The 24033-nt window shown below is 46.6% G+C and overlaps 1 protein-coding gene across 3 annotated transcripts in view; it reads right to left on the reverse strand.

The window, feature by feature from the left end:
- Nucleotides 1-7098: 7098 nt before the first annotated feature.
- cadm1b (cell adhesion molecule 1b) overlaps nucleotides 7099-24033 on the reverse strand; it is a 105592-nt gene continuing 88657 nt past the window's right edge. For 2 of the 3 annotated variants that reach the window (XM_029844116.1, XM_029844115.1), the window contains 4 exons: nucleotides 23644-23816; nucleotides 19540-19590; nucleotides 10871-10999; nucleotides 7099-10732 (listed from right to left, as the gene is read on the reverse strand). In XM_029844116.1, coding sequence (XP_029699976.1) covers nucleotides 10614-10732; nucleotides 10871-10999; nucleotides 19540-19590; nucleotides 23644-23816 — 472 coding nt within the window. In that variant the 3' untranslated portion in view covers nucleotides 7099-10613. The remainder of the gene's footprint in view (nucleotides 10733-10870; nucleotides 11000-19539; nucleotides 19591-23643; nucleotides 23817-24033) is intronic. The other variant, XM_011608535.2, reaches the window with a different exon arrangement.

Here is a 24033-nt window from a genome sequence, read left to right on the forward strand (position 1 = left end):
CCATTAAGGGGAGCCTGTGAACTCAAAGCAACGTCTCCTGGCAGCCCTGCGTTGCTCCTGGAGCGCCGAGCCTTTGTTTATTCATCGCCACATTGGCATTCAAAGTGCACGCTCACTGTTCTCCTCTCATAACCAACAAGTTGCAATTTTTATGCATGCGAAGGCTGGAGGCAAATTATTTATGGGGGAACTGGACCTGAGGAAGGAGAAAAGGCCTCTAGCAAAATGGTTTACGTTGAGAGAAGCCCTGTTCTATAGGCTATTGGATTCTCTGGATCGTGCATGTATTATTCAGCGTTTCGGAGAAGGAAGCGTTGCCCTGTTAGAAAGCCATCAGCTTTCTGGACATTGTGATGCATCCGCGACACGGCGCCTTTCAGAACCGCGCTGAGGTCTTATTTTTCAGGAGGAGGCAGATTATACATGTGTGTGTGTGTGTGTGTGTGTGTGTGTGTGTACGTCCCTCGGGGGTTTCGCCTCCTTTCACTGCTGCTCAAGGTTCAAACACCTGTGTGCAAACCCCTCTGAAACGGGTGAAACGGCTGCGAACGGGGACCCACTTTCACCTGCCTGAGAAATTATTCAGGAGCATCTGGTGTCATCCAGATGCTAAGATGGCGTCCGCGAGGCATGCTGTGCCAAACCAGCAGCAGCTGGAAGTCGAACACACCAGCACCTCTCAAGGGGAAGGTGATCTATGGGAGGACGGTCACCCGGCGCACTTGTGGAGGCAACTCCGGCCACGCGAGCGCCGTGTCTTGACATTTTTAAGGGTTGCAATTGGAAGCATCATGTTGGCTGGGCTCATAGAGCATGTGGGGCTCTGCCTCAGAGCGCATTAGCAGCTCCATAAACCAACCTTTGTGGCTGTTTATCACGTCTCACAACAACACGCCATCACAGCCCGCTGAAGAAAACGCTGTGTCTCTAATGGCTTTAGCCTATGAATACGCATAAAAGCGAAATGCTCCGAGAAATCCTAAAAAGAAATCCTCAAAAAAAAATCTCCCAAATGATCCACTGCGGGATTGACGCCAATGCTGCCTTTAACGTAACGCACTGCACATAATGGCCGACAGACAAAAGCTGCGCGTGCACGCGTTGCTACGCTAACTGGATCCCAGAGGCCCATTTACATAGACAGGCCTGCACTTTAATTATAACCCACACTACGTAAAATCTCTGCCTCTAAAAGGTCACCTGTGACCTCAGGTGAGCCCGAGGCCTCCACGGTGATGCTTTTTCTCCTTGTTGTGGCGGCAGAACCAAAACGCCTTCAGTTGTCATGGTGTCAAACGCCGACAGGGGCTGATTTTCACATGGGCTTAACAAGTGGATGTCAGCTTCTACTCTTAGGCAGGTGCGCTCCTGTTATCTTTTCAACACCTCTTTGATTACGGAGTCGGAATAAGCTGCTGCCTTTTCCGTCTCATAATCACCAGTGGATTTTAGATTTTGTTTTTTTTTTCCGGGTGCAGCGTGTCAGATGCAATCTCTCCGCCGAGGAGCAAACAAAAGCCCGTCTATGTCTCTCTTAATTACCTAGTTAACATGACAATGGATTCTAATTTAATTCCAGCCGCTGAGAGAACCTTGTTAGTGCTTTAGATCACCAATCAGGCCGCGGCTGCGGGCCGTACTGCTGTATTTGAGTGTTTCCATGATTTTTTTATTTCGTTTTTGAAAAGAAAATCAGAGGCTTTTACGAAGGAGAGGCGGCGGAGATCAGGGACGTGGTGCTCAGTGTGATTAGCCCTCAGATTAGCACAAAAGGCACGGGCAGCCGTCCTTCTTTAGGGCAACAAATATGACATTTGATCTTTGACCGGGTAAAATATGAACTCCAGAGTCGGAGAGGAAAGGCTAATGTACGCATTTTATGGCCGGGCGGTGGGGGCTCAGTCATCGATGATGCTGCAGGTTAACAACCACTAGTTTACACCTGGACCAGTGAGGCTGCAAAGACACGAGTAAATTACACCCGAAGAGGCACCCGAGCGGAGCAGGAAGGAAAATAATTACTTGAATTTATTATTAAAGTGAAATGAAGAGAGAGCGCGGCTGGCAGCAGGCCTCCACCTCCAGCAATTGCACAATTTATGCATTTAAGGCTTCACTCTCATTTAAACATCTGCAAACGAATCCTGCTCATATGCAATTTCTTTTCTGAAATGGCCTTTTTAGAGGAAGAATTTGATTAATATAAATACGCCCAGCTGCCTATTGTTCCTCGCCGAGTTTCTATAATTAAAAGTAAATTTATTATTGTCTCCCACCAGTGCGAGGCTGATCGCGCGTTATAAGTCCAGGGAGGAGCTCCCCATTTACAGTGGTTACAGCGAAATCAGGCAACTTCATATTAAACTGCAGGAAAAAAGGCTCCGTGTTGTGTGTTTGTGATGGAACTGGCCTATGTGGGGCAGGAAGTAATGTCTGCATACCCTAATGATGTGTTCAAAGGTAATTATCAGCATAATTGGAGAACTTTGTCCATCCTTTTTGTTTACTCGAAGCCAGGAATAAAATTTAATGAATAATGCAATATTCCTGGCAGTTTCACTACTTCTCAACATTAATTAACCTTGGAACAGACAATATGTTCAGTCTTGTTTGTCTTCACTGGCTTTTTTTTTTTTTTTTACACATAGTTTTCTTGTGTTTGCAGCTTGTTTTTTCCCGTTTTTGTCTGCGTCACAAAGGCTTGGCAAGAGCGTGCTCGGAGTGAGCGTGGATGTCCCGGGCTTTTCTGCCTCCAAAATATGCTGCTTGGGAATAATGTGGTTTCCACAATAGTTCTACGGGAGGTTTCTTCTATTATGGATGTGGTCATTGAAACACAGTAATTAGGTTTCATATTTGAGGAATTAACACCCCAAAACTTGCTCAAAATCATCAATTAGTTTATTTTCTGTTAAGTTAAAAGACAACAGCATTGTGAGCGCCCCCTGGTGGTAAACTGCAGTAAAAGCATGGGCTCCACCGCCTGAAGTCATGCTCAGTTTTTTTTCCTTTATCTTTTTGACGCAGTTAAACCTAATTTAAATTACATTTCTGTCTGTTAAATTACCTTTTAATGTGTCAACTGACAACTTCAGACAATGATGGTGGGTAAAAAAAAGGCTTCTTCATTTAGATCGAACCATGATTATCACAAACAGCCGCTCTGTGAACCATCCCCGAGGAGGAACTGGCAGTCGGTGCCGTGGAACCAGATCCAGATCTTGAGTTAAAGCCTTGCTCAAGGGCACCATCTGGATTAACACTGGGAAGAAAAAGCCGCAGGCTGGGATTCAAAGACCCGGAACCTTCACGCTGAAAGGCAACAACACGAACAACGAGCCGCCGTCGCTTTTTAGCGCTTTACAACTTTTCCATTGTTGTGCCGTTGTGACAGGCGGCACAAACAGGTGGTAAAAATTCAGCCGATCACAAAACAAAAGCATTCAAATCTCGCTTTTCTTTGCCTGGAAATGGAGAATACATCGCCGAGAACGATTTTTACACACTTTTTTTTCCCCAGCACGACTGCCATCTGTGGATGGATGACAGCAGCGATGTGACCTGTGACCCCCCCACAGCTTGGGGGGATGGGTGTGGTGGGGGGGGGGGGGGGCGTGTAAAAAAGAGCTGGCTTTCAGAGAACCAGCAGGCTGGAACAGGATGTGCCATCCTCCTAATCGTGTGACCAGTGCTGTCAGACCCGGTTCTTTTTCTATAAGACTATAAACTATAAACATGCTCATTCTTGCCAGATTTGTGTCTTGTTTTATTCTATTCATTTATGTACATGTATGAGGAGTTTTTCCAGGTTTCCTGTCAGTCTAAAAGGGTGACTGGTGTGTGTGTGTCTGTGTGTCAGTGTGTGAGTCCGTGCCGGACTCATCTGTCCAGGGTGTATTCCTGCCTTGTGCCCAGTGGTGACTGGGACAGAATCCAGCAGCTAATTATGAGAACAAGCCTCTGCATAGAAGCAACTGGCTGTTATTGTTGGAGGAATTCAGTGACGCAATTCATATTCTCGCCACTAGTGGCCGCTAAATCACACACCAGGTTTGAGATTCAGTCCCTTCACTTTTTTTTTTTTTTTTACCCCATCACAAATTATTTAATTAATCAGGATTTACAAAAACATTTACTGATGCGTCTCAGAAAGTACCTTGTAGGGGGTGGTGCTTTTCCGTTTGGGGGCATGGCTGTGTGCTGTTTGGTGGAACCCACAGTCAGCATTCCTTCTCCAAGAATGACTTAATTTGGGTTGTGATCAATTGGAAAATGAATTCCCTCCAGAATTTCAGCAAAAAGAAAAAGGCCTAACCTCCTCAAGTACTTTTTCAGGTCTCTCTGTAATTGGAAGGTTTTCAAAAAATTCTGGTAAATTTCCTGGAAATTTTGGTGAAAATGAAGCTAATGCCTTTTCTTAAATTTAATATCAGTGAGACAATAGTACACCTGTGGCTCAGTTTGTCTTCCAGATTCGTCTTTTCATCATTTCCTCCCTGAACTGGAGCAGCGGTGCGTGGTGTCGCTATCTCCAGCTCTCGTTTCTATGGTACGTGTCTGAATGGCGACAGAGCAGAGGAGATAAATCCCCCCCCCCCCCTTACAGCATTCATATCTTCCTAAATGGAATTAAAATTAAGTTCATGCCCGTTCAACTGATGACCTTTATCCCATGATGCGTTTCTTTCCCAGTGTGTGAATCCCAGTCTGATTTAATTAAAACATGTAACTTTTAATTACCTGATTAATTTATTAAAGGAAAATAGATTTGGAGCATTAAATTATTGAGGCGGCGAAGTTTCTGCGGGGCCCCTCTGACTTCCGGGTTGAGTAGAGACCTTTATTTTTTCTAAGAACCTCTGACTTTGCGACTAAAATAGAACCCTTTCATATGGACGGAGAAAAAACGAGAGCAAACAACAACTGAGGCGCTGCAGCGAGTAAACTACGTTCCCCAACGCAACGGTAGCGTCTCCCTTCCACCTGAAGGACGTAATCGCAGCTAGCCCGACTTAAATAAATCAACTTTAAATGAAAATGATTCCTGTATCAACAGCGCTGAGATTACAGGCAGGATGGGAGATAAGACGGGAATAGCTTGTTCTGGATGGTTGGAATTTTGGGGGGAAGAGAACGTCGCCTGGGAAGAGTCACCTTGAGATGTTGTTGCGGCGCCCGAATCCTCGCCTCGGCGGCTAATTACAGATTTAGTGTTTGGAACGCTTAACCTTTTTTGTTTTTAGCAAACGATAAACCCAGTTTTGTTTTTTTTTAAAAAGCTTTTTCTAATTAAGCTCACGCAAAGGTTCTAGATCAACACTCAGCACGTTTAAATACCAAACTTTGATTACATTAGGCGGTAATATTGCTGACATTCCAGGGTAAAGTGCGGCTCCCAGTGTATAATCGCTTTAGTTGGCTGGACTGGAATCAGCTTTCAGGCTGTTATTTACTTCCTGTCTGGCATATTTTCTTTTAAACAATTTTGAGCTGACGATGCTCGGAAGCCGCTATGATTTGATATAATCTCACCATTCAGCTCGGCGGACGGGGAGTAATTGCCTGAAAATGCATTTTAATTGGCAACCAGTAGCGGCGCGCTGACGACGGCGGGAACCTGATTGGTGGAACGTGATGGGAACATTCAGCAATAATCAAGAGCAGTTTCATATCAAGGGTGTAAAAATAGTCATACACACCAAGTTGACCTTTTAAATCCAAGTTTCTTCATCAGAATGAAACCAAGCTCTTAAATGGGTGATTATTAGTGTCATGAAGGGAATTTTGTCTGACACTGGTGCAGAAGTTCGGCTTTATTTCTACATTTCTGCTGAGCTGGAGCTGCTCTGGACCCAAATCTGCACAGGAACATGTTGGAATTTAACCTTCACCTGGCAAAAAGTCCACAGATTCAACCTGGATATTTTTACCGTGTCGCGTGCAGCTTTCCAAGCATATAAACGCCATTCAGAAGACGACTCGTGATCCTGGTTTTCTGCTGAAATCCAAAGCTTTGCTAACAAAGTTGAGGATTAAGATGAGGAAAAATGAAGGAAAGCGTGTCCACCTGTCGCTAGACGGCAAAGGTTAAAGGTCGGCCTCGCTGTAGGAACCCTGGCGCGGCATTAAACTCAATCCAAATGCAGCTCTAAAAGCTAACCTGAGTGACACGCAACAAGTGCGCCGTCGCCACGTTTGCCTTTGTTCGCTCGCTATTTACTCCCTCATCATTTAATTATACCTCAGCTCAGCCGAGTGCTACATGCCATCAGTCTCAATCAATCAATTAGCCGACTAAACAAGCCGTGCTCAGACGTTCGTTCGCTCTCAATTTCACCATTGTGCTAATTGCACGTTAGCGTGTCACCCCGAATTAATGTTGAACATTTAAATGGGATTAGACTCAAACGTCACCGTCTTCTATCTCAGCTCGCCGCCGACGACCAAAAATGTATTCGTTTTAATCCAGACGGGGCGGAAAAAGGCGCAACCCCCCCCCCCCCCCCCCCCCCCCCACCAGCCAATCGGGTGTCTTTCATGTTCCTCGGGTGGTGGGGGGGTGGGGTGATACATCAATGGGCTTGGAAAGTGGCCGGTTTTCGCTTAAACTATTCCCATTAAAGTCTGAATAATGTTATTGACCTTTGCTTAAGATGGATCACCTAAAGTAATGGGAAATGGCGCCGCTGCCGGAGCCATGGCGGCGCGTTTCCTCGTGGTTATGAACTGAGTCTTGTTCCTCGAAATGCCCGTCAATTTGTCACATCGCGAACATCCAGCATGTTCAGCCGGAAACCCTAACAGCCCGTCGTTGTCAGTCATCCTGTTATTTCAAACGTTGCTGCCCCCCCCTTCCCCCTTCCCCCTTCCCCCCTCCCCCCGGCGCTGGTACCTCGCCACACGTCAGCCGCTGATGGGAGCTCAGACTGCTGCTCACCCACACCGAATCTCTGCCGGTGCAGTGTTGTGTGGTTTCTCCTCTAGTTTGATGAGTATCAGCGGCCCAGTGGTGGTGGTGGTGGTGGGGGGGGGTTAGCTCTGAAGCACAACAACAGCCACAACGCTTTAAACATTGATATATTTTTATTAAGACAAGTACTCACTTTTTTCTGTAAAAATGGTGGCGTGAACCAATACAAAATATGCATGGTCATATGAGAAACAGTTCCATCACTACACAAAAGAAAAACAAACAAACAACCTATCAGAGAAATAGAAGATCCAACGATAAAAACAACTATTTCAGCCTATTAAAACAACCGGACCCTCTTCCCCCTGCCACTCCCCTCCCGAACGTGACCCCCCCCCGCTCCCAGACGGTAAATACGCCGCCTCTCGGTCGGGCGAAATCGCCAAGAGGCGGCTAAAAGAGTGCGCTCACATCCCATAGTTACGAAAGAACCAATACTGTCGAAGCAAAGTGTTACAGTGGAAGAGGAGGAACGCTGATGGACATCACTGTGGTTCTGTACACGTGTTTTTTTGTCCGCTTAACAAATCTAGTTCTCTTCGTAGGTGAGCTAGGCCTATGCAAAATAACCGACGTTTACTTCAACAGTGCACCATAGTAAGAACACGTAAACATGTACAAACCAGGAAAAAAGACATGTACATCTCGTGATTTCTCTCTTTCTTTTCATTATTTTTTTTTCTTCGATTAGCTGCAGTACTACAGTATTTACTCGGGGGGGTGGGGGGGAGGGGCTTAAGTTTGCATTCTACCTGAGATGCAAAAGAAAAAACAAAGGAAGTGAACTAAAACTAGCCTCGCAAACCTGAGAGTGAAAACGCGCTAAATATCAAGTCTCCTAAACCAAAAGGAAAACAGTCGAGATGACGTTCGCTCCCCTCCGTTAAAAAGCGACGATCACGTTTCAATCACAATTCAAGACAAATATCGAACCGTGGAAGAGAAAGTAACATGCAGGCGGCTGTTTCCATGGTGACGGAACTCTTGGGGGGGAAGGGGAAAGAAATGCGGGTAGCTTTTAATAAGTATTAAATCTTTAAAAATATCCGAATAAATAAACGAGCACGAGTTCATGAGGGAATTTAAATGAATCTGCCATCGCTGGTCGGGATAAGAAATATACAACATTCCAGGCCGGGTTCCTCTCGTGTTTTACTACGGGATTACTACGGGAATGCTCATGAAAGCTGCTCTCCACATGCCTGCAAACTAAAGAAGGCACTCACCCAAGTCCTTCAGTGTTTTTCCTTTAGGATGCGTATCGAGTGGTGGGTTTAAGGCAGTGGTCCTTTATCTAATCTAGCTAGCTCACAGGTTTAGCCTGAAGCATACGCGGTGAGAACGGCGGCTGTAGTAGCTCTCCGCGAAGGCTGCCGAAGGACATCGGGACGAGGCTCGAGCGTGGGTTTGCACGTGGAAAAAACGAGTTTTCTCAAAGACGTGCGGGGAGACCTCCCCAAAGACGTCAGAGGAACGCGGCTGATTAAGGTTTGAGCGCCTTTTCACTGGTGTCGGGGACAGGAAAGTGATATTTATGAGCATTGAGAAGAAAGGAGTTTTCCAGCTGCTTCTTGTCATTAATATAGATATAGAAAATACTTTGCCTTTGAAAGAGTGACATTGTTTCTTCCCTTTAACATGACACAGTAACAAGATAAAAATACGGAGAAATTAAATAAAGAAGGAAGTCCTTGTCCTGTACTTTACTCTAGAGACGAGCGCTCTGCAGAAGGGATGTGATGTGCACAGATATAAAGGGGAGCAGGGAAATGTGAAGGGATCATCAATAGCTTGCAAGTTATATGTTAATACCATGACTTTCTGCTTTATCTCTTTGTATTTCTGGGCTTCTCTGACTGACTAAGGTCAAAAATGCCATCTTTAGCAGCTGAAGTCGTCATATCAGGTCAAAGGCGACCCTCCAAATCAAGCGATCGCTATTAAATCTGTGTTTAATTTGGATAAAATCCCTTTCAAGGGCAAAGAAAAGGTCCCGCATGAAAACTGTCATACAGTTTCATAAATAAGGAATCTTTGTCCAAAAAAACCCTTTAGCCTGATGCTGTCGCATTGCTAACTCAACGCCGCGCTTCAGCGGAAGTAAGAGGAACATGTAATAACTGATCAACCTACTTGATGATTCTAATTGTTGATACAGTGATTTTCTGGAAGGAACACAGGAAACAAGCAGAGCTCGCAATGCAGTCCTAGCAAATCATGCTAGAAACCGTGAGTGCTCGAGGAGAAAATCAATGGGGTCCAAATGTTACTGAAAATAAATCTGAACACAAACAATAAATATTGACGTAGATGAGCGGATCCGGCGTCTCATGTGTGCAGGTTAAACACGAGCAGAAGCAGATGGAGGCTTGAGCCAAAAGTAAATGGGAGGCGAAGTTCAGATGCTGCAAAACCTGAGTTACAACCTGGTAGAAAAAGGTTTCCCACAGTGGTGCTGCGGTTCTCCCACAGGTTTATGCACACCAAGACAATTAGACAGTTGTGCAGGGTTTAATCAGGTTAAAAAGCAATGTTTCTGAATGTTTGACCCTGAAAATTGAAGGGTAGTTTATTTTCTGAACGTTATTTTCCTCGGGGGGTGAGTGATCGCCCAACCTTTTCGTTATATGGTATTTATATACTGAATGCATTTAGCTTCCTTCTGCCTTCTCGTATCCCCGTTTGCTTGTGCTAATGGCTCCACATTTAGCAGACGCACACGATCCAGGACTCCCCGAGCAAGGGAAGCAAAACATTGTGGTGACCTGTTGTTTCAAACGGAACTCTCGCAGCGAAACAGAAATGGAAATGTTGCTATCTGCTAAAGGTGAGCTTTGAGATGAGGTTTCAGCACACAACAACTTTTAGGATCTACCCACAAAAACCGGACACGATATCCTCCTCGAAAGCTGCAGATTGAGTCAGATTATGCTAAAATCCTACTGGAGCTGGTGAACACGCACATGTATGACGTGAACGACGAGGGCCTGGCCACACGTGCACAAAATAAACACTGGCAAATGTTGTTGTTTTTTTTAAACGATTAACGATTAACGATTTGATCTAGACATCATGTGGAACTCAGCTTTGGTGGATTTTAACCGATGGCGGAGGCCTTTGTGGAGCCGTATCACTGTTAAAACAGGGTTTTTCACATTTGTGACGGCTGCCGTACGTGTTAATTCTTCATGGATGCAGCGGCAGATTCGCACAGGAATTTACCCCTGCAAGGAGAAAATGTGTTACTGGGATTACTAATACACTCCCAAAAATGTTGGCTCGGCTCTGTAGATCTGGGCACAGCAGCTAAAAGCAGCACACACACAGGCAAACACCAGGCCCACGTCACCTCCAGAAGCCAAAAGCAACAGATCAGATGGGGTGAATGAACAACAGAATAAACCAAATAAATCGAACAAGGCACAAAATAGTCTGTAAATTAATCAAACTGTACAGAATAGGCCCCAGCAGTCCAGGAAGGGTCGGATAGGAGACTCAGCAACGCCTCTTGGCCGTGCCAGTCCTACTTTTCGCCGTCTTCCTGTATAAATCCCGCCCTCAAGCCTTCTTGTGACCAATCGGGGTTTGAAAAAGCTCTTCTCCGGCACCACCACCTCCAGCATCCCCACCTGGCCCGGTCGCTTTAGATATAATACTCTTTCTTCTCGTCTGTGTTGTTGTGTCCGCCCTCCGCGTTGATGATGGCAGTGTCGGCGTCGGCCGCGTCGTCCGCGCCTTTGGCTTCGTGTGTGAAGTAAGTGCCTGGAACAGGAACAACGCAGAGGAGACAAATTAGCCGTGCCGCCCCATTATTCCGCTGCACACTTCAGTCCCGGCGCACTCAAAACAAAACAACCCTCCACATGACGATGGAGTGTGATTGCACTTCTGGTGTGTTACCTTTGTGTCGGGCGAAGTATCGCCCGAGCACGATGAGCGCGCAGAGGATGGCAAACATGACCACGGCCACGACTCCTCCGATGACGGCGTGGTCAATCTTCTGCGGGGCGCCTTCGCCCGCCCTGGAGTCTGGAAAACAGGAAAAAGAACTCCGATAAATTCCCATAAAAAGTCACGAAGACTTGATTCATAGTAAGAAAAGGACAAAAAATGAGGAGGAACTTTCTCCTCCAATAAATACTGTTGAAATGAGACAAGGCGACCGTCCTCCAATCAGGATCGCATATCAATCAAAACGACAAAAGAGGGCAATAAAACGTGTCGACTAAGGTTATAACCCACTTTACCCCCCCGTTCCTGTCAACGAGCGAGTGATCAAGCATCTGTCAACAGTTTTAACCACGTTAGCATGTCCCAAGTATGTTGCCGGGTAACGACTCACCGAGGCGTCAACACGTGTCCAAAAATGTCAACTTCAAACTATCTTCCAGCGTTGAAATTGTGTTGACAAGATGAGAAAAAGCAGCCTTAAAATAAATGTTTCTCGTCACATATGGTGCATGTTTAGTACAGGAGGCAACGACAAACAGACTCTTGACAGGAACGTGCGACAAACTATAAGGCAGCAGTTAATGTAGCTCCTCTCGGAGACAGCTGAGGAAGACAAAGAAAACAGCAACAACAACGCCCGAGGCACTGGAATGTAAATAGTTATGAATAACTCTGCTGAATCTGCGCGTATGTTTTTGAAACGTACAATTTGCATTCGCATTTAAAGGTGTCACTAAACCCGTTAATAAGGTAAATAAATGCCGTACAGAACTAAACTTGATTTTTATTATTCCCTGCTCTCATTTTATGTTGTGATTTTAAGGTTGTTGTTGTTGTTTTTCGAGGTGAAAACATGTCAAAACTTGTCGATTTCATCTTTGACCCCAGAGACTTAAATACACCAGCGCAAACTGCTTTATATTACCGAGGAAAAGAAAACAAACATGAGAAAAGTCTGTTTTTCTACTCAAATTGTCATTCCCTTGACAAGAGTGACAGTGATCGCATTATACACACACTGCATTAGCTTGAATAAGCTAGCTTCGCATTCAGCAGGAAATAAAATCAGCCATGGTAATTACACAGTAATTACCTTGTTTGCAGTGATTATGTACCAAGTCAACCTGTTGCATCACAGTTAAGCCTATTTTATGCTTCCCCATCTGCGTAGCTTACAGCAGATTTGGGTGGGGATTGCGTCATCTATGGGCCCTCTGCGACCGCCGCTCGGGAAATGTAGCTACACGGAGCCCACGTAGACGAGCCGTGATTGGATCCCCAAACTGGATCATTTCTGGTTGTTGCTTTTCGCACTTTACTTTGTATTCTACCGTGACTTTTGTAGTTTTTGGCCAAGGTGATTAAAATTTGCCGGCGATCCATTTAGAGCAAACCAGAGGTGGGGCGGTGGTAGCTCAGTCTGTTTCGGGCCAGGGTGTGAAGTGGAGGGTTCTGGGTTTGAGCCCCAGTGCAGACAATACGTAGAAGGTATTCTGGTATAAGGAGAAGGTGTTGGCACACCTTCAGAGCACTGCCGAGGTACCCTTGAGCAAGGTACCGACCCCACAAATGCTCAAATCCGCTCATAACTGACGACTCATCCAGAGGTGGACCCTCCTGTGTCCCTTCCCCGTGACTCCGGAAGTGATAAAGCGACTAAAAAGACGAGCTGGTCATATGGAATCTAACGACAAATGGAGCATCAAACCAAAAGACTCGGCTGTAGATGTGAGCAGTGAACTAAATTTGGGCACCTGCGCAGCGAATCAGACAAAAGTCCGCTAAAAAAAAATGCCGCGCCTTCTATCGCATCACCAGGAAGTTGCGTAGCTAACCGGCCGACCCATCTGCATAGCAAACCTTTTCATGTTGCCCATGGAGCCAAACGAGCCCTTTACGGACCGTGAGCCAGGACTGCATCTATCTTCAAATCCAGTTCTGTCAAAGGTGAGGTATCACTCTTAAATACCCATCTGATATCTCCTTAAGTTACAGGCTCGCATCCCGTCAACTGCGGCTTGTTATGTGAACCTTATCTGTGTTTCGTGGCCTGTAGCTGCCGGAGTCCCCACGACGTCGTCTCGCTGGTTATTCCACCGTCGAGAGGCAGACGCCCCGTCTGCAATTTCACCGAGAATTCACACACTGTAAAACACATTGTGATTTAAGAGGCCATTTCTGGAAGTTATAAAGCTCAATCATCAGAAATAGACACAAGCTGCGAGATAAACTGGCACCCGCGTCACCGCGCGGAGAAATACGTGGTCGCCTCAGGTGCCGGGGAGTATCGCCGGCTGGTATTAAGTCAGATTTATCTGTGCGCCGCACAAGAGCCAGGCAAAATCTGAAGCCCTTAAATTTCCAGGCTCAGAATAGTTCAGAGGCGTTTATCAATAGTCCGTTTCTGCTCACATTTGGGCTGATGGAGGAATGTCAGGCGAGGGAACGGCCGCACTGTTCTTTGCTGCATGAGAGAGCAGCTCAATTTTCCATCAATCTCACTAGTCATGCTCCGAGCACACACCATTTCGATAAAAAAAAAAAGAAAAAAAAAGATCGGCGGGACTTCTCGCCACCGCGTAATAAGTCAAGTTGATGGTTCTCGACCTCAGAACGCTGCCCGACATGGGTCGAGTTCAGCCTAAGAACACGTCCGGGAAGGAAGTTCGGGCCAATTAATGGTGAAGAGGTGCTCAAAACGGAGGGAAAAGGTGATTTTGTGGCCATGTGTGCACGGCGGGGTTGAGTTTGTTTACCTGGGATGTCAGATCGTGCAGCTTGTTCCCCCAAGGAGAGGGAAGGGTCCCGGCTCCATGCTAATGAACATTCGCCCAATACAGTAAATGGCCTGCCGCACCTCCCACCCCTTCCTGCCTTCACCTTGCTCCCCACTGTCTTGCTCTTGACACATGCACAATGAAAATATGCAAGGTCTGGGCCGCCTCTACACAGCGGGGGCAGCTTCACTTAACAGGTGGAAAAAAAAAGCACAAATCTGCCAGAAAAGAAAATATACAAAGACTTAAGTGTCGGACTAAAAATGTGTGATAGCTACAATCGAACACAGCAGATAACCTGGGAAAGTGCGAAAAGGCAGGGAAACAAGTGAAAATAAAAATTAGCTCTTTCTTTTCCATTTAAAAGGGAGCCAACATTTATAACTTTATAATAAATGCGGCAGAAAAGGCGAAACGCTGGCCGCAGACTCCTGAGCTGTGAAAAATGTAGTGCACGCTCCGAAGATGTTCTTAGTCTCAGCATGTTTGGAAAAACAAAAACCCAGTTAGCACACTGATTTATTCAGTTTAAAATAAAGGGTGGTCATCCAGCCGAGAGGGTCAAACGCTGCACTCTGCATGGAGGAGCTGAAGGTGAGTCTCCACTGCTCCGGCTTAACTGCACTTTTCACCATTTACCAACTGTTATCCACTTAATTCCGGCAGCCGTAAAGCTGCGGCCCGGCTAGCGCCTCGGATGTAGCCTGTAAACGACGCCTAAGTCGTGGACGCTGACCACCGGGAACAGGTGGAACAACCTGAAATTACCTCCTTCAGCCGCGCCTTAATCTGTCGCCTGGGAGTCGTCGGTTCAGGAGCCTCGGATGGAGGGACTGCACCTTTAATTATCTGAGGAGGTGTGATGTGGCCGGCGTGGAGGACAGAATAACAAGTCTGTCAAGTCGATGGCGAGCGTCAGCCGTGGGCCGTTGCAGTTTAGCTACAGATTGTCGAGCCATTGTGTCCCCGGTGCGTTCGCATAATGGAGCGAAAGTGTAAATTCGGGTCCCGGAAGGACAAATCTGCATCCGCTGGTTTTCTCTGACCTCAGCCAGAAGAGATTCCTCCAACCAAAAGCTCTTCTCCCGCTTTTCCTGCGGTTCGGATCAGCCTGTCGATCACACTGATGCACCAGGGATCAGGAGGGGTGACCCCCCCCCCCCCCACTCCACACCCTCCCCCAGGCCGCCAACGTTCAATATACATGCATTCATAATACCGGAACATGGGGAATAAAGTGTTATTACAGCAGCCTCCGTGGACTCGCTCTTGAAATAAGTAGAATTTGATGAGGTCTGTAATGAGCCCCGTGTCCACACTGGAGGTGCGACTCAGCGCGCTGACACGGTCTCACAGGGTGTTCACAGCCACGGGGATTTATGGGGGAATGGAGAGGATTTGCTACTGATACCTGTTCCCACGTGCCGACTAAATCTGCTCAGGCCTGGCAGCCCCCCCATCACGTGCTTTTCCTGTCATGGTGCAGGAATGACTAATTACAAGACTGGCCAGAGATCAGCGCTGCTGGCCCGGTGAGATGAATATCATTTCTCCCGCTGCCACCCATGATGACAGCTACCCTCGCCCCCCCCCTTCCCTCATATCTATATATACGCAATTAATAGATGTAATAACGTTTCGCTGCCGCTGGACCCACTCAAGCACCAGCAGATGTGGACTGCCAACATCTGCGGCTTTTGTGTTTATTGCTGTTGAGAGAGGAAATTATCATAATGACAAAGATACACAGTCCCCCCCCCCCCCCGGGCGTTGCCGCGGACGACCACAAATGGAGCACGCTATCGTCCCGAGATGATTTCCTCGACTGCCAAATGGACTTTCCAGCGTAAGAAATGGAAACAAATCAACGCATTGAGGATGCTCAGACGTGACCTGGCCGGTAACCACTGACGGTTTGCACTTAGCATCCAGCGTTAGCATCCAGCGTTAGCATCCAACGTTAGCATTTGCGCACGTGTCCCCGTCCACCCGGTGGAGATCAAACGGAGGGAACATTAAAACAAAGACGGATGTCTCCGCTCTCCTCCTCACCACCCGAGCTGCACATCATCAGCTGAAAATGAGGACACAGTGTGAGTTCACTGGAACATAACGTTCCATCTTCCAACGCTAATGTGCTAAGTGGAGCTCTCGTGATCATTTGCAACTCCTCCACGAAAGCAACAATAACGGTGCAGAGAAACAGAAGCACTCTTTTTAGAGTCAGGGTGGGCCAGTGCTACCAGTCTGTCCCCAGGGGACCAATTAAAACAGACTATTACAATATTTCTTTCCAGTAACATCTCTTTAAATGTAAGTCTTGGAAAAAAAACAACAGAAGGTCAGGTAAAAAAAAAAAGGAATTCAGTAAATGAATGTCAGTAATGCCTAATGAGCGTTTCTATTTTTTTTCTCGTTATTTTTGCGATTAAATACTTCAGAGGAGGGAGATGCGAAACAATGCTGGTAAATGTTTAATGTGCTAATTATAGTGAAACCATAACAGTCTCGGTTAAAGTCAATATGAGGCAAAGTTTGAATCTTGAGATGGGAAATCTGCCAACCTCTGGCATGGAAACACTGCCAGACACGGATCCTCGCTCTTCCATCTGGAGTTCAATAATGCATTGTTGTTGTTTTTTTATTTTAAAAATGCACGTGTTCGTGTTTGATGACTGATGAATAACCCTGAAATCACGAGTGCGTTTTCGGCGGGGCGTTAAAACTCTGATGGCTCACCAAAGAAGGCGCTATAAACCATCTTAGCATTAGCATCTGAGGGGAGCGCGGTTCTACAAACGGGTTTGTGCTCTCGACGGTGTTTTCTGGCCTCACCGCCGGCACGTTGATTGATTCAAGTACCCAAAAGCGAAGGCGGTTGACCCCCGGCACAGCCGTTTTCATTCTCGGAGCTTCCCGGTCTTTCCGGGGAATGGGTTTTAGGCTCTGCTAAATCTTTCGATAGAGGTCCGAACCAGGGTCCGTGATCTGCAGAAAGCCCCTTAATTGAGTCTGCAACATGAATCCTTGTCCCATGTCTTCTCTTTGGCTCCCATCAAGCTGGGGAAGGAACGGACGTTACTGGCGGCTTAGCCGGGATCTGAAGTTCCTGCTTTGGATCATCTTTGAGCATCAGATGAGCTGGAGCATTATCACCACACACTCCCTTTATTCCTCCAGATCTGGGGATTGTGGGAAAATTCTCTCCTCCCGAAGCGCCTCATGTCACCCGCGTGGAAGCCATTGCTCCGCTTTATTCGTATTAGCGTCAGTGTTTAGTGCTAAATATCAAAATCAAATGTTTAGATCAGTTGCACACACACCTGTCAACTATTTCTGATACAAGAACTCAACAAAGAATGTTGTTTTTCTCTGTAAACACGCGAGCGCGCGCCGGGTCTGAAAACTTTTTCAAAAAGAACTAAAAGGATATGAAAGGGCGCCTTATCTTTCGTGTCCTCGCAAGCATGCGCGCAAGTCTCTTCAGACATGGCGAGACCTGACAAAGCGAACCCAAACTTTCTGATGAAACGGCGCGGAACACAAACAAATGTTAGCTTTTGTGCTTTAAAGCGCCGAGAAGAAGCAAAAAACCGATTTACTGTAGACTTTGAACCAAGGCTTCGCTCGGGTAAACAAAGGCGACGGAGAGCGAATCCAACGATTGCGTCTTAGCTTTCGACGCATGAGAGGGGGGTGTTTTTTCTTTTAAATTAAAAGGACCCAGCCAATTTTAAACATTCACAATGTCCTCATCTATTAACGACTCTATAAACAACACCGAGGCATGAAAATGACAAATTCAGGGTCTTTCAGCGGGATAATTGAGGCCATTAAAGCCTTTTTTGATCAACCAGTAAATTGAGGAATATCATACCATGGCAACCGGAGTTTACCTGCTTCTTTTGTTTTTTTTTCCCACAATTCAGGATAACTGATTTCAGTTGCGGCTCCCTCCCTCCTTTTAAAAGCAATCACTTTTATTGTTGTTAAATTCAGAGAGATATCCTCCACGTCGAAAAGGAAAAACACGTCTGAAATAAGCAGAAATACTCACCTCCTCCGCCTGTAACTGAGCATCTCACAGCACTCAGCCAGGTTTGTGCTGCGGAACGCTGCCCTTTTCCTGCCTAGCTTGACTGTGAAATTCTCCGATTTCAGACGGATCGGATGTGATGTTTCAGACCTTTGTGGTCTGAGCTGTGACTCAACCACATCGGAACCACCAGGTTGTCTTTCGGCTATTTCTGTGCTTTTTCACAGTCGTCACGGGCGCCCTGGTGGCCACTGTCGCTCAGGATCCCCTGAGATACTTTTCAGTTGCCAATTACTGAAGTTTCTTGGAGTGTTTGTGGCTCGATTACAAAGGGACCGTTCACGCCTGATCCCCTTAACCCAAGTCTGACAAAGGCGCTGAGTTAAAGATGAGTGAGGTTAGCATTTGATGCTAACCTCAAACCAGGTGGGGGAAAAAAAGTGGGGAAAAAAATGATCTGGTGAGTTGTTTTTGTGGGTGTGACAGAAACCTGCTGACAGAACCTTCAGTATCAGGATCACACGCAGCAGCTTAGGGGTATGTGTATATAACAATACTAGCTTCACTGCTGCAGCCCCTGGTGTCGCCGATTTACACTCATGATGAATGAATGAGAAAATGCACCGTGTGCTTCCTCGCCGGCGAGCGGAAAATGCTATACGCTGCTGTTATGCTGATTATGGTGCTGCAAAGCAATCTACAGGCAGACAGCTTAGCATTGCCCTTGTGACAGGGTATTTAGAAGAGTAGTGAACTGCAAGAAAGCTCAATTACATCCAGCCCGCATGTATTGCATAAATCACGCTAAATCCTCTTTCAGGGCTGTCTTTTGGAAATTACCGGAATGTTTCAACAGAAAAACGCGGAGTGGAAAACCACGGCGTAATGCAACAGGAATAAAGAGCGAGAGAGAGACCAAAGAGGCAACTTCCTGTTCTGGCTGAGCCAAAGAGCAGCAGCGAGCTGAGGATCTTTCAGAATCAAATAGGAACTTGCACCTTATAAAACACGATGACATAATTTGGCAATAATCGAAAAAGCTGCTGGGATCCTGCGGGTTTTGATTTGGGAAGCCAAGTCTTGCGCCGGACTTTTATGGAAATCAATCAGCCGCCGTTGCCGTGCTGAATGCGGCTACGGTCGCTATAAAAGAGCTATTGATAAACCCAGGTATCCTTTAAAGAGAGGTTTTTGTATGAAAATGTCGCGCTCTGGCATATCCAAATGTCAGCTCCCAAGGTCGCCTCGGCGCCTGGCGTGCCCGACCTGGGCTTTTGAAGTCACATTTGCTCCAAAAATAAACAAAAATAATAAAACTAAGATGTAAAATAGTGTTTACAGGCGATGCCAAGAGGTCGTTCTGCAACAAACGTACTGCCGTTCGCTCCTTTAATTCCCACTGTCTTTGAGAAAATAGGTATTGATCTCCTTCGGCCTTGAAACCGGTGAGATGTGAGTGGCATTTGTGGGTAGACGGAAAGGGCGTCGTAAAATGACGGACGTGCCGGGATGAGATATCGCTGCAGATGCTGATAAGATAGCAGGGCAGAAAAGCCCAACGTGTGCGTTTTCTGTCCCTCAGATCTGATGTTTGACTGGAAGAGACTATGACAGGTGTCTCTGACAGGCCGGCGCCGCCTGTCGCCGTGTCACCTATCAGCAGCACTATCTGATTGGAACTCGCCGTCCCGCGGTCCCACTTGGCCTCAGGTACACGTCCTTGTTCTTCTTTCCCCCGATACACGCGCACTCACGCTCGCACACACACATGGCTGAGAGGGCCAGTAGGTGGGGGCGTACAGTACCTTGCGTGTTGACTGGGTTGGTGGTGGGTGTGGGGCTAGTGGTGGGAGCATCTAGATGGAAAAGAGTAAAAAAAAAAAAAAACAGAACATGTATAAGAAATAAAGGAGGACAGCAAAAAGAAATAGACAGAGCTCATTGAAGATGAGAGGCTATACAAACCGTAGCATACACATCATTTAGCTTCTGGAGCGGATTTCAGGTGCCCGGGCAGGCCAGTGTTAGCGAGCTAACGCGCTAACAGTGGCGGTGTTTAGCAGGTACACTTGTGCATGCTTAACGTAGCTCATTCTACACAAACAATACTGGAGAAGAACAACACATCCGATGAATTCCGGTTGTCAGGGTGATTTCAGACAGCACTTCCGAAGCCAGAGAGTGTCACACAATAACGCTGTAGGATGTGGCAGTAGCGCAGATGACATGGACGCTGGTGGAAGGAGGCTCAATTACATCTTTATGCATTTCATACGGATCAGTGGAGGGGAATATTGGCAGAACATTCCATCCCAGAGCTGTAAAACCGGCAGTGTTGACCAATTAGCATTAATTAGCTGGTAGATAGATGGATATTTAGCAGGTTCCTCTGGTTGAATAATTATGGGATGGTATATCCAGGATGTAGGACAACTAATCAATCCAGGGGCTTCAGGAATAATAACTCTGTGCCCATCTGCACATGGTGCGAGACTAAAAAAAAAAAAAGGAAAAGTTTGACAGACTTTTTTTCTCTCTTTACATTACCATCCAAGAAAATCCATAGTAAATGTCGGAGTCGTTCAGCAGACAGTTCAGTCACAGCGGTGGACGGACGAGCAGACGGGTGAAAGCAGAATAACGTCAGCTGTTACATAAAAAGGTCTAAATGAAGCCACACGTTCTTTTTTTTTTCCTTTGATCAATTTGTCTAATTAACTTTTAATCACAACACGCTGCAGTCACGGAACTGTATTGCTATTTTCTGCTGTCTCTCTCAATAATTAAGTCAAACTGCAAATTAAACCGCGCTGGCGATCCCCCACCGCGCCGTGGCACCAGAGCTGGGAGCGGCGTCCGCCGCCCCGCGATGGGCTCTGATTAGCCACCGTTCCCCAAAATACCAAATAATCAAGTCAAAATGGAGGGCAGCTCAGGTGCAACGAAAGGTCCCCGTCCCCGTCAGGAGGACATGTGCCTGGATGCAATGCCGAGGAAAGATAGCGTGACCCCTCGCTGTGCGAGAGTCGCAGCGGGGGAAATTGACTGGCTGTCTCCGTGCCTTTACTGTCTGCACTCCATCAAACGGCAGCAGTGGGGGACCGCACACTCCCCAGCTAATGATAAAACATCAAGGACGGAATAATGCTGGCGCGGATGGAGAGAATGGTAGAGGAGGTGTTGATGGTGGAAGAGGGTATCTGGGTATCTGGAGGAGATTCTCCTTTTACTTTATTTCCACGGGGAAGGTGGGGGGTGGCTACATTTCGCTCCCTGGGACCAAAGGAAGTCTGATATCCGAAATGTCAGCATCTGGGTGGAAAGGAAATTGGCCATTCAGGGAAGAGGGTCTTCACAAAGGCTGGGATGGCATGTGGCACGGGTAATATCCAGACAATCAAGAATTGCCCACTGGTAATTTCGGATGTAGGATGACACCATCGTGGCGGCTGAGCCGTGGGTTGTGTTTCACAGGCGCCCCAACAGATGACAACGTTGCTTAGCGGAGCCTCCTGAGAAGCTCTGCTTCAAAGCTAGCTTAGCAACAAGTTGTTTGAGAGTTGTTTCAAATGAAAGACAATGTTCAGATTTAGATTTCTCAATTTATTTTATTTCTCCCTGAAGGAGGGAACTTCCGAGACACTCCAGAACGATCTTTGTCGTCTCGCCAGTGATCGAAAAAGTCAAGCGTGGGCCAAACTGCAGCCGACCTGTTTCCTTGCCAAAGGGCTCTGTAAGGGTTGCAGCAGCAGGTAACTGCTTTTGTCCAGTACAACAGAATTCAAAGCCTTCCATACCCACACACTCGTGTTGAACAACACAGTGAGACGCTTTCTCAGCCTTTCCAACCAGCTGTGTACAACCCACAAACAACAATCACTCAAGATTTGACATGGAGGTACGTCGGAATTGGAAAAGGTCACCGGTCTTTCAAAAAGAGGACGAGCCTGCAGTGGCGCTGAGGGTCCATGCTAAAGCTAGCAGTTGTTAATAACGCCTCCTAACTGGGGTGCAGTAATTACAATTAGCCAATAAGCAGAAACACGTGTAAGCTAAATTAAGAGTTCTGACATTTATTTTCTTATCTTATCTTACAAAACAAAGCACATTTAGCATACTGAGAATGCTAAATCTTGCTGTGAGTATGATGCCTGTGCCATATTAAGGAACTGAAGTCATAGTGGCGCAGCGAATGCGCTACTTTGCCAGCCTACGTTGCCTTTTTGTTTGGGAGAGATCATTATGTGCCCGTTGGGGAACAAACAGATGTCATCATCTGCCTGGCAGAGCACGATGATGAATGACCATGGGGCTGCAGACGCAGAGGAGGCACAGCCACGGCCACGTCGGCCCCAACTGGAAATAATCAATAATAGAACAACGTTTCACGAAGGTCGATTGGGAACTTTTGGAGAAAAGTTCGGAATAGCTGAGCTCCCCTGAGTGATTAGTGAAGTTCGTGGAGCCGTAGGAGATGAAAAAAAAACCCTAATTCGTTATATTTTAAAAAAATATTTCCAGACACCCACTCAACAAAATTAAGACTTCACTCCAAACAAACAGCCCAGTTTTCCTCCGTTAATTGATTTTCTGGCACCTCGGCCCAGGAACTTGTTGACGTAACCCCCTCCATTATGGTTTGTCCCAAGCTTAGGGAAATTGTGTTGGCTTTAAAGCTGCACACTCATATTTATCCAGTAAAGTAAACATTGTGCACAAAAGCCATTAACATTCGAGGTCGATATCAGAGTTCAAAACCTGCAAAGTTTTATTATATTTCATTGTTTTCTGGGCCGACATCTTAACAGCTTTATCTACTTGTGCAGTAAGAGAAGGGCAGGATTCAGGGGTGACTTCCAAGACCATCTTCTGAACTTGTAAACTCCAACTCAGCTGTGAAATCAATGTGCGGCCTTGTGTAAAATCCCGCTCACACATTAGTCTCGACGATGAAGGTCAGGTGTACGCCAGATGGTAGTTTAACGCCAACAATTTTCCTTTCTGAGCTAATACATCCAGAAGCGCTAACGTTCATCTGCACCGATACCCCTCTGTTGACGTCTAACATCCTGGCACACAGGTAAAATAGAACATTTGGAGAAAAGAAAGAACATTTTTTCTTCTTCACGGGAGAAAATGCTACACTCGGCAACAATGGCCGCACCTGCTGCAGATGCCACCTGCAACCTTTCCTCATCACCCCCTGTTGGCTGCCAGAAATAGGATATTAAGGTCTGAGTAGCTTCTACTATGCAGACTTTATCCGTTCCTTTAGAACTCCAGCCATCGCCCTCTGGCTCAGCCTTAAGAGAGATGTGATGTCATTGTTCCAATTTGGGGTACTGTGCAGAGGGAACTGCGGGTGTAAATAATAAATGAGCACTAGGCTAACTTGTTTGGGCTCTGAAAATGACAAGAACACGAGCGTGTACGAAAAAGTTGCAGGAGGCCTGTGATCCGGCGACTACACCTGATCAACAATTCAAATGGAATCGCTGTATTGTGACGGTAGATAAAGTCGTGCTGCGGGCGTTTTCTTTTGAATCTGCTCTGAGACCACCTACTGTAAATCCGTTTGAGTGACTCGCTCCGGAAACGATGCTTTAGCAATAAAAAATCCTCCGTGAAGAATTACATTTCCTGGTTTTCCTCCCCGCCAGCTCAGAGTCGTCACTAACGGTTCAAACCTGCCATTCATAAAACGAGGGGAAAAATGAACTCCCAATGTTTGGGCTGACGTCTCCTTTTGGGGCTCTTTGCTCCATAAAATAATGTCCTACGCATGCTTAGGTGAGAAATGCTGTTGTCAACCCTCAGGTTCTGGTCTGTTCCACTCAGTCCCAGAGCTTCTAAAGACCACTGTCTTACATCTCACATATAAGCCAGAGTGGCCGCGGGTCCAAACCTACCATATACGTAGAGGATGTAGTCGTCATAGGCCTCCCCAATGGAATTGGATGCCACGCAGCGATAGGTGCCGTTGTAGGACTTATTGAGGTTCTCGATGTACAGGTCAGAGCCGGTGACCACAGCGTGAGGCGGAACGTCCTCATCCACTCGCAGCCAGTTGATCTGGTTGGGGCTGGAGAGAGTAAATATCACGCACATCAGTCAGCGGCTGTCTATCTGGGCTGGAAATCAGAAATAAAGGTCAGGTCTCGGGATTTTTCTCTCCTCTGGAGGAGCATCGATAGATCCCGTCTAATGATGTCAGCATGAATCCGGTAACATTTAAATGAAACGAGGAAAATGCTGAGTCCAAGAGGGTGCTATCAGCGCTGGGAACAACGCGTTAAAAC

This window comes from Takifugu rubripes, chromosome 11, assembly GCF_901000725.2.
Source record: "Takifugu rubripes chromosome 11, fTakRub1.2, whole genome shotgun sequence".
Classification (NCBI taxonomy): Eukaryota; Metazoa; Chordata; class Actinopteri; order Tetraodontiformes; family Tetraodontidae; genus Takifugu; species Takifugu rubripes.